At 39.7% G+C, this 11,242-nt stretch overlaps 1 protein-coding gene and 1 non-coding gene across 3 annotated transcripts in view; one reads left to right on the top strand and one right to left on the bottom strand.

Annotated features, from left to right (window-relative positions):
• Nucleotides 1-2,463: 2,463 nt before the first annotated feature.
• Nucleotides 2,464-2,603, bottom strand: LOC111780757. Its single transcript, XR_002812901.1, has one exon. It is a non-coding gene; the product is annotated as a small nucleolar RNA Z247 (small nucleolar RNA).
• A 3,420-nt stretch (nt 2,604-6,023) lies between these two features.
• Nucleotides 6,024-11,242, top strand: part of LOC111780003 (serine/threonine-protein kinase haspin homolog) — an 11,872-nt gene continuing 6,653 nt past the window's right edge. The window contains exons 1-4 of one of the 2 annotated variants that reach the window (XM_023660238.1): nt 6,024-6,088; nt 6,119-6,152; nt 6,252-6,381; nt 6,478-6,576. In XM_023660238.1, coding sequence (XP_023516006.1) covers nt 6,137-6,152; nt 6,252-6,381; nt 6,478-6,576 — 245 coding nt within the window. In that variant the 5' untranslated portion in view covers nt 6,024-6,088; nt 6,119-6,136. Of the gene's footprint in view, nt 6,153-6,251; nt 6,382-6,477; nt 6,577-11,242 lie in introns of both variants that reach the window. The other variant, XM_023660235.1, reaches the window with a different exon arrangement.

Here is an 11,242-nt window from a genome sequence, read left to right as displayed (position 1 = left end):
GGGGTTGCTTCATATAAACATCTTCATTAAGAAAGTCATGAAGAATTACATTTTGAATATAAATCGGCTGAATAGCCCAACCACGAGAAATAGCAAGAGATAATAAGAGCCAAATGGTAGTGGGCTTAACAACTAGACTGAAGGTATCATCATAATCAACGACATACTGCTGTTTAAACCCTTTAGCAACCAGGCGTGCTTTGTAGCGATTAATAGAGCCATCTGGATTTTGCTTGAGTTTGAAAATCCATTTGCAATCAATAATGTTAAGACCAGCACGAGGAGGAACTAAGTGTGAGGTCTTATTTTTTAGAAGTGCTTGAAATTCATCATTCATTGCCTGACGCTAGAGGGGATGCTCCATAGTAGTAATATGTGAAGTAGTTTCAGAGGCAGAAGACCAAACCACAGAATATGTTACTGTTCCATCTGTATGCACCTTGGGTTGCTTGATATTGTGCTTCAGTCGTACCAGCCATTGCGAGGGGAGCAATCGGTGCTACAATAGTCGGTCGACCAGCGGCTAAAGATCTGAACGGGCATTGCGCACTCCGAGGTTAGCCAGGAGATCAGTCCTAGGATCAGAGCCTAAAGAATCTGAGTGGGGCCCAGGCGATGCAGAATATCATCTACTGGCGGAGGATCCAAGGCCCCAATCATTGGCAGAACAACCGATACCGATTCGCGCGACAGTGACGCGGAGGATTGCAGCAGCAACCTCGAAGCTTATGTGGGCACTGACTTTTCTACATCCAAAGAGTAAGTAGCACAGATATATGCATATGATCATTCTCCAAATTAGTACTGTTGTTACCAAATGTAAGGTACACAAATCAAGGGCATTGTGCGTCGGCTGCAAGGTTAGAGAAGAATTGGGTGGGGCTCTCTTGTACGGAAAAACATTTTCATCAAATATGACGTCTCTAGAAATATAGACACGACCAAAATCGGTGTCAAGACACTTATACCCTTTATGTAAAGAACTGTACCCTAGAAAGACACATTCCTTGGATCAAAAAGAGAGTTTGTGTTTATTAGAAAGGCGAAGATGAGGCCAACAAGCACCCCCAGAAACTTTTAATAAGGAGTAATTTGGTGGGGTATGAAAAAGACGCTCTAAGGCGCATTTGTTATCGATGACACGAGTAGGAAGACGATTGATGAGATATGTGGATGTAAGAAACGCGTCATCCCAAAATTTAATAGGTACATCAACATGAGCTAGAAGGGCTTTTCAACAATATGATGGTGCTTGCGATTAGCAGACCCATTTTGTTGATGTGTGTGAGGGCACGAAACACGATGAGCAATTCCAAGGGAACGAAAGAATGTGTTATGAATTTTATGATATTTCTCACCCCAATCAGACTGGACACACATGATTTTAGTATCCAGGAGGCACTCAACATGAGCTTGGAACAGCAAAAGTAAATGTGGAGCTTCTGTACTATCATGCATCAAATAGATCCACGAAAATTTACTGAAATCATCAATGAAGCTGATATAATATTTAAAGCCCCCAACATATGGAGGTGCAGGACCTCAAACATCCGAAAAAATCAATTCCAAAGGTGACAAAGACCTATGAAAAGAATTATTATATGGTAACTGATGACTTTTTGCTAATTGACACGCATTACAAACTAGCAAAGGTGACTCACTAGCACACAAAATTTTATTGAGATGCAAAATTGACTTTACTACTTGAAATGAACAATTCCAAAGGTGACAAAGGCCTATCCAAGACGTGCATGCCATTGAGCATGAGTAGTAGATTTACTCACTAAGGTGTTTGAGATCATCGACATCTGATGGCTTAATAGGATAGAGACCAGACTCACACCTCCCATCTAGAAGCCTTTTCCTCGACCATTGATCCTTAATAGAAAAATGCCAAGGATGGTATTAAAAGAATACGTCATTATCACGATAAAATTTATGAACAGAAAGAAAATGTTTGGAAATTTCAGGCGCATGCAAAATATTACGCTATGCAAGAGGACGAGTAGCAGTATTAATTGAAGAATGACCAGTATGCAAAATTCACAAACCTACTCCATTGTTGACTTGAACTTGTTCACCTCCATGATAGCGTTCAGGCACAGCGAGACTATTCGGTCATTGGTGATATGATTAGTGGCACCTGTGTCGCTGTACCAATTTGGATCAATCTTGTAAGAGTAAGTAGCCGCCAGTGTCGTAGAAGGAGGTTCATCTTGATAGGACTCATCCATCCTATGCTAGCATCGAATGACAGTATACCCCACTTTGCCGCAGATCTGGCAGGAAGGACAAGCAAAAGGGTCACGACGATCACCAGTAGGACGAGAGGGCGCACCACCTCGAGAACGGCCACAACCATGATCCCCATGCCCACGGTTCTTCTGCTAACCACCACGACCAGCATAATTGGCCAAAGATCCATGATTTAACTGAAGTTCAACCTGGTGTTGTAGTTGGCGAGCTTCAAACGCCATTAGATGTGCAAACACATCAACAAGCATGAGGGCTTCACTCTTGGTAGTCATCGAGGGGACGAAGGGATCATAGTCAGGACGAAGACCAGCGAGGAGGTACGCGATCACGTCATCATCCCGCAAGGCAGAGCTGGCGATGACCAGCTCGGTGGCTAGCCCTTTGATCTTAACACGGATCTGAACAGTGCGAGCACGAGTTGACGACGAAAACATCCGCTGCAGGGTATCCCATGCCTCCTTGGACATAGTAGCGGCAACCACATCGCGAAGAATCTCCTCATACATAGAGGAGAAAAGGCTGCTTATGACCTGTTGATCCTGATCATACCACCGATCATAGGCCGGATTAGAGACCAGGTCAACATCAGCAGTGGTTGAGGAAGGGACCAACTTGGCAAGTGCGACAATGGTGTCATTGAGGTAGCCCATAAGTTTCGTACTTCATAGGTAGGGGAGGAGCTGAGCGCGCCATATGATGAAGTTGTTCTGGTGAGACAGATTGTGAGAGCATGACGGAGAGAGATTGGGCCAAAGGTCGACGTCATAGTAGATGAGATCATGTTAGAGATGGTGGATGGGGAGGAGGAAGATATGATAGACATTGTTAATGAATAAACTTTGGCTTTAATACCATGTTAGGTTGAATGTCACTGTGACTTATATGGGTCACGACCTCATGTATTTATAGATGTGTACAATGAGGATTACATGCTGGGCGTGGATACATGGTAACAAATTAGGAAATCAGTTGATTCTCCTTGATCTATTGGTAACAAACCAGGAAATCACCATATTCTGGTTGATCCATGGTAAAAAACTAGAAAATCAGTAGATTAGACATGACGTATTCTACGTTTAACAGAAATTAGTGATACCAGTTGGAGTTATTTAAAAAAAGGAGCCGTGAGAGATGAGAAGTAACAGGTGGGAAATAAGCTACATTTTTTTTTTTCTTTTTCTTTTATCTCTAGAATTGCTTAAAATTTTGGGGTTGGTCTTTAAAAAAAATGTAATTGCTGACAACCAGATGTTATGTTTGGCGCCTCGGATCCTCCGCTAGCAGATATTATGTTTAGATTGTTTTATGTGACCGTTGAAATAATTATTGTATGAATCGCACGTTATGAAATGTTATGTTAAAAGCATGGAATGTTATGTTATGTCTCCTAAATTGTATGTATACAGCATGATATGAATGACATGATATCAAGATAAATGACATGAAATATAACCTTGTTAGAGTTACATGATATGAGAATTGAAAAATGAGAAATAATATGATATGAATGAAAAACGATAGCGGGGTTATATTTAATAATGTTGAAAATGGAAAAATAATGGGACCTCATGCATTATGTGTGCTCATGCATGGGGGGATACCCCTATTCCATCACGAGGGTACCAACGCCTATACCACTAGGCAGGAGAACTATCATTATGTTTTACATAATGTTGCCGTAACGGTTACTAATTCTAATGGGTGTCCGACATAAAGAGCTGCCAAAGCATGCTCGCCCGACAACGAAAGGGGCTTAGCAGTGTGCGAACTGGCTGGTGAGTCCATACTCGTACGTATGGGCTGTGTGTAAAGTATATGGACACATCCAAGCTGCCCTTTAAGATAGTGCATAGGAAAATAGACCGATATGATAGGTCCAATCATTGTATTCACATGTTCTTGCATTTAACCCCAATAGTGGGGTCACTTACTGATTATTTCCTTAAATACTCAAGTCACGTGCTACTTCTATTTCAGTTTAAGGCAAGACATTTCTTTATAGTTGACGACGACATAGCAACACGAGATCATGACACATGCATAGGGTAGTCACATTTATTTTCATAGACTTAGGCTAGAATATGATGTTTTTAATTTAAACGTTTATTTATTTTATTTAGTCTTTTGTTATACGTTTTAAACGTGTTTTCACGTAAGTCCATGACTGTGTTTTAAGATTAAGATGATGTTTTATAACAGTTTAAAGGAAGTATTTGCACATTCAATGTTCATGATATGTATACAGTGACAACCTTAAATTAAGTAAAAGATTTCGGGTCGTTACACTGAAATAGTGACCCACGACATCACAGTTCGTTCGAAAACAACCTTTTCTTCGCCGACGATAATACCACGTTGAATACTACGAAGAAGGGCATCGTTTAAACTACCATGGTGTGTCTGGAGTCTTTGGTCGTTGCTTCTATAACGTGTGTCGTTCGATACAGTGTTTGGTCGGGTATCTTTGTCTCGTCGACGTCATACTTCGAGAAGGAGTTTTGTGGACTTTTTTCTCTTTGCGCTCAGTTTATTCTCAATGGCATGAGTGTGGAGTGGGATGTTGAGGGCGGTTTCTTAAAGAAGAGGGCGAAAGATTGGGTCATGTGTGGTTCATGCTACCCGGTGTATATTATCAATAATGGTCGTCTAAAAAAGAAGCATGCTTGTTAGTGTTTGAATTCTTTTTGTTATCTTTAACATTTGTAACTTTGTCTAAATTTTCTGATTATAGTGATCTAATAACTGACGTTAGATCTCAATGTCACTTGGCTGATGAAGCTCGCTCGCAAACCATCTTGAAGTACTAATCAGATCATTTGTGTCACTAAAATTGGGGGAATGTCAGACATTCAAACAATGAATTCCCAGACAATATAGTTCGAATAACTTATACCAAGAATGATATAGACAGATCACCAACAATGAAAAAGATATGCGAGACAAGAAAATTGTAGAAAATTTTTGCAATTTTGCTTCCCCAAAACGCCTCACACCAATATAGAGAGTATTATTTGTTTATAAACCTATGATCATTCCCTACATTAGCCCTCGAACACAGCACGCCTTCTTTGTTTATAAACCCATGATCATTCCCTACATTAGCCCTCGAACACAACACGCCTCCCCTTAATCAAGGCTCGACTCCTTTTGAGTCTGAATTGAGGAGCCTTGACTTCTTGTTCTTTTTGGAGTCCTTTGTTCGACATTTGAGATAGGAGTCTTAGTCATTTTTGACTGCCTTCGTGCCTTTTGAGGAGCCTTGACTCCTTTTTCTTCTGTTTGGAGTCTTTTGTTCGACATTTGAGGTATCCACAATGGTATGATATTGTCCACTTTAAGCATAAACTTTCATGGCTTTGCTTTGGGCTTCCCCAAAAGTCTAGCACGAATGGAGAGAGTATTCTTTGTTTATAAATCCATGATCATTCCCTAAATTAGCGGATGTGGGACTTTCATCATCCAACAGAGTCATAAAGGAAAAGGAACTTAGAGCGGCGGAGGAATCTCTCTCCACTCCTTTTCCATTCTCTGTCTAAACTGAATTCTCATCCCGACCCCGCAGGTAAAATGAACATATATGAAGACACGTTCAATTAATTTTAATATTCACAAAAAATGAGGGACTATATTAAAAATATTAATAGATAAGGGGTTAAATTGAAAATTTAAAATAGACAGGGACTAAATTGAAATTTTTTATACCACATACTTGAAAAAGAGTAACCTATGTTTATTGTTTGGCAGCTTTTTGCCCTTAAAAAACGTCCATTTCCGGCCTTAGTTGGCTCATTGGGCTCCCGCCATTCGGACATTCGAACGCTCCTTCTCTGCATTTCACCATCTGCTCTCCACTCCCTCTACTTTGTCCAATCTTGACAGCATGAATTCCAAACCAGGTACAGGAAACTACTCAACTTTCTAGCATTCATCTTCCTTCCAATCGTTATATACTTTGTAGCGTAGTTTCTTACTGTGTTGGACGGGTCAAATTCTAGGTGGGAAGGGCATTGATTTGTGGTCCGAGTTAATAGCTAGCGAAGGAAGCGAGGGCCAAGAAGAAGCGCGAGTAGAAGAGGTTTATAGACGAAGAAGGCCATCCGAGAAGACCGTTCATGAAGTTCCTTTGTAAACTTTCTTCACTCACTTGTTTAATTCCTCTTTTTGTTTTCTTTTGTGTGATGAAATCCATTGTTTCTTGTTTTCGTTTCGATTTTCTTGCAGGAAGCAAAATTTAGGTTCGAATCTTCGCGATGTGAACAGATTGAGTTTTGCTGCTGTTAACAGTAAGAGAATTAGTTGGAACCGTGCCCTTTCCATCAGGTTTACTTCGTTTTTCTCTTAATGTTCTTCTCAACTTCTTGCTGCCAATTCCAATAAGGGTGCTTATGTAGTTTGATCTGTGCTTTCTTAGTTCTTGTTAACACGGACGATTTCGTTGTAGCTTATCTCTTTAAAGTTGACTATGTAATGACTAAAATGAAACACGAGGAGGCAAATATCCAAACGACAACAAAGAAAGCCTACGTGATAGATTAATACGTTCTGCGGCAGTAGATTGTTAAGTTACCACGAGTTATCATTCCTTATCGGATGCCATGAAGTGATCTTAGAAAGATAGACGAGTTGTATGATCTTCGTTGCCTTACACCAAAAACAGTCGACATTAAATTTTTTTTTTCCTCCAGTCCTCTTAGATATTTCTAAGAAGAGGCTATAGAGTTTTGAGAGCGATATTGTATGACCTTGGCCCTTATAGTACATTCTTCTTTTCTTGTAAAAAAAGAAAACCCTTTCCAATTTGACATCTAGCACGTTGATTCACTTGCTGAGTAGCATCACCTCTATAGTATGTCTAATGAAACTCTTTAGCAAGGTCTGGGTTCTATTGGCTTGATTTTCTGATGCACCCAAGTTTAAGCTATTTTGTTGAAATTGAAAAATCAGCCTAAAAACATACAAAAAGGCTGCATCTATACAAGATGGAGGGCTTGCCTGATCGGTCAACAGCCTGCTTACCAACTAAACAGCCAAAAAATAGCTGTAACAAACATAAAACTATCAGCCTAAAGAATTACAAGAAAGAGAGTAAAATTACCACAACCATGACTGGTTAAGAAAACTAACATAATGAAAGGCCCTGCATCAAATCCTTCCCACCAAAAACAAAACTCAACCCACAAGTTTAAGGTGCTAAGTTTAATTCATAAGGATCAAAGTAGGGGAAGGCGATGGTCATATTGAAGGTGTTGTTGCAAGTCTAAATTATCTTGCTGTTTTTTATATTAAGTTTCAATGAGATACATGTGCCTTTTATAATATATAAAGGCTAACTAAAATCTCTAAATACTAGGTAACAATATAGATAAATTAGGGTCAACTACTTTTCTTATTTAATGAAATTACGTAGGTATTCCTTCAACACTCCCCCTTAAGCTGAGTAATAGATATAACGGTTACGTACTCTATCCTCATTAGTGGGGAAGGCCAAGGGGGAGGATCTAGAGCATCAAGAAGAGACCTTAGACAAGATGTTCTTAGTCTCCTTTCCTCTTCTTGCTTGTTGTGGATACCCTCAGTAAGATTGTTTTCAAATGTGTTGATGGTAACATTATCAACAGCATTTGAGGTCGGGAAAGATAAGTTACCCCATCTTATCTTCATACTATTTTCTTTTGCTCTAGGAAAGAGGAGTCGTTTCTAGACCAATCTTAGCGTTTTTTGAGGCCATGTTGGGACTTAAAATCAATAGAGGTAAATGTCAGATTCTAGGTTTGACTGTGACCCTAGGAAAGTGAGTAGTTGGTCTGCTCATTTAGGTTATGAGATTGGTTTGTTTCCCTCATCGTACTTAGGGCTCCCCTTTGCCATAATCCAAGGACTCTTCCTTTTTGAAACCTTGTGGTGGACAAGGTGAGAAAGAGAGTTGCCTTTTGGACGTGAATCCTTTCTCAAAAGGTGGTAGAATGACCTTCATTCGCTCAGTGTTGAGTGGCTTCCCTATCTATTTCTTCTTCCTTTTTAGAGCCAGTTATTCTGTGTGTAAAAATATTGAGAAGCTTATGAGGGACTTCTTGTGGTAAGGGATGATGAGGATAGAAGTGTGCATCGTGTGAGTTGGGAGATGGTGGGAAACTTAATAAACCTTTTGGGTTAGAACTAGGGAATTTAAGGACTCATAACAAAGCCTTGTTAGCCAAATGCTCTAGCGGTTTCTCCTTGTCCAAAACCCTTTGATATAGGATTTTTAACAATCAAGCATAAACCTCATCCTTATGAGTGGACGTTGAGTGGGGTCAAGGACACTTATAGGAGTCTATGGAAAGAAACATGAAATGGACTCCTCTCTTTTCCTTACCTTGTTCACTATTTTGTGAGCGATCAGAAGGAAACATATTTCTGGCAGGATAAGTGAGTGGGGGATAAACAAATGTGCTTTATGGGGGATAAACAAATGTGCTTTATGTTTCTCCGTTTATATCATTTGTCCTTCATGAAAATCCGTTTTGTGGCTGATGTTTTGGATCCTTCCAAGAGCTCTCCTTCTCTTTTACTTGGTTTTTGTCGTTCATTGTCTTATAGGGAAGTAGTGGATATCACAACTCTCTTATCATGATTAGAGAGTTTGAGTCTAGGTTGGGGAGAATGGATGTTCGTTTTTGGAGTCCCAATTCGACTAAGGGCCTCTCTTTTAGATCATTCTTCCATTGTTTGTTGGACCCTTCTCCCTCTAGTGATTTCATTTTTATTCTCTATGGAAGGAGAAAGTCCAAAGAATGTTGAATTAGTTATTCACGTAATAGTAAACACTTTTGATCGACTTACATTAAAGACGTCTTCTCTGGTTGGGTCGTTTTGTTGCATTATTTGTTAGAGGGCGAAGGAAGATTTGGATGATATCCTTTGGAGATATTCTTTTGCTTGTTCTGTTTGGAGTTATTTTTTTAATGTGTTTGAGTTCTAGTTATCAAGACACAAGATTACAGGGAGATGATCAAGGAGTTTCTTCCTCATACTTTTTCAAGAGGGGGGATTTCCGTAACAAGCCAAAGTTTGTGCTTTAATATAGAGACATTGGGGGGTGAGGAACAATAGAACCTTTAGAGGAATTGAAAGGGATACAAGTGACTTTTGATCTCTCATTAGATTCTATGTTTTTCTTTGGGTGCCGGTGTCAAATTCTTTTTGAAACTATTGATTAGGTTTTATTCTTCTTGATTGAAGTCCCTTTCTCTAATAGGGCTCCCTTTTGTAGGTTTGGTTCTTTTGGATGCTCTTGTAGTCTTTCGATTTTTTTTTTAATGAGAGCTAGATTTTCATCAAATATATAAATAGATTTTCATCAATGGAAGACCGAGAGGAAAAATTTATGCCACACGGGGCCTGAGACAAGGAGACCCACTATCCCCTTTTCTCTTCATCATGGTAATGGACTATCGCAGTCACCTACTGACAAAGGCAGAATACGAAGGGCAGATCAAAGGTCTTCAGATTGGTAATGAAGGCTTGAGCATAAACCACCTTCAGTTCGTAGATGACACAATCCTCTTTTCCGATTTGGTGAATGCCTCTTCCATAAAAAACATGATTGAGACGGTAAAAACCTTTGAAGGATTCTCTGGACAAAATATCAATCTCCAAAAAACAGAGATCATGGGCATCAATATTAGCACAGAGATCATTGAAGAATTTGCTTGCAGATATGGTTGTAAAAAGGGAGAATGGCCAAATATGTACCTAGGATTGCCTCTAAAAGGAAATCACAAATCCTTTTCCTTTTGGAAGATTATTATTGAGAAAATAGAAAGAAGGTTGTCAACATGGTCATCATGTTATACTTCAAAAGGTGGAAGACTTACCCTAATACAAGCCACATTATCCAACCTCCCTACCTACTATATGTCTCTATTTGAAATGCCACAAAAAGTGGCCGCGGATATAGAAAGGCTTTTCAGAAATTACTTGTGGAAAGATAGTGCACACCTTGTTCGTTGGAATATTATAAACCTCCCAACAGAAAAGGAGGTCTCGGTCTTCTCTCGATAAGGAAGAAGAACACAGCTCTCCTCGCCAAATGGATATGGAGATATCATCACGAAGAAAAGGCCTTATGGCGAAATCTTATAAAGGCTAAATATACTCCTACATCAAACAAAGATCACCTCCCTCCATCTTCTACAAAAGGGCCTTGGAAGTACATAAAGAATCATCAAAATCTCATCACCCACCGAACTCGCCATAAGGTGGGGAATGGGGGAAGCACATCATTTTGGACCAACCCATGGATTGAAAACACCACGCTAGCTTTGAAGTATCCACTTTTGTACAGGCTTTCTCACCACAAAAAAGCCACGATTAAAGAAATGTGGAATGTTGTCAACAAATTTTGGGACTTGAAGCTTGGTAGGAATCTAAAGGATAATGAAGCAACAGAGTGGGCCGAATTAAGCCTTGACCTTGCCCCTGTGGTATTGTCAAACAAAGAAGACTCACTAACTTGGCTCCCCAGCGCTGACGGGGTCTTTTCTACAAAATCCTTGATGATGGACATGGGGGAAAAAGTAGAAGCAATAAATCCCACGCTAGCAAAGACAATATGGAAAGGACATCAACCTAAAAAGGTGAAGTTCTTCCTTTGGGAAATAGCGCATAAAGCCATCAGCACAAGTGAAAATCTTCAAAAAAGAATGCCTTACATCACTCTCTCTCCAAATTGGTGTCCACTATGCAAGAAAGCAAACGAATCACAAAGTCACTTGTTTATGCAATGCACATACACTCAAAATTTCTGGACAACGATTCTTAATATATTCGGATGGCATCTCACATTTCCTAGGGAGGTAAAGGATTTTTTGGATATGGCCTTAACGTACCACCCTTTCAAGAACGCAAAAGCCCTATTATGGAAAAACCTCATCATGGCTTTCTTTTGAAATCTGTGGAAAGAAAGAAATCAGAGAATATTTGCAGAAGCGACACAGACCTACAC

The sequence above is a fragment of the Cucurbita pepo genome, chromosome LG18 (assembly GCF_002806865.2).
Source record: "Cucurbita pepo subsp. pepo cultivar mu-cu-16 chromosome LG18, ASM280686v2, whole genome shotgun sequence".
Classification (NCBI taxonomy): Eukaryota; Viridiplantae; Streptophyta; class Magnoliopsida; order Cucurbitales; family Cucurbitaceae; genus Cucurbita; species Cucurbita pepo.
The sequence above is the reverse complement of the archived record's forward strand: the minus strand, read 5'-3'. Positions and strand labels throughout refer to the sequence as shown.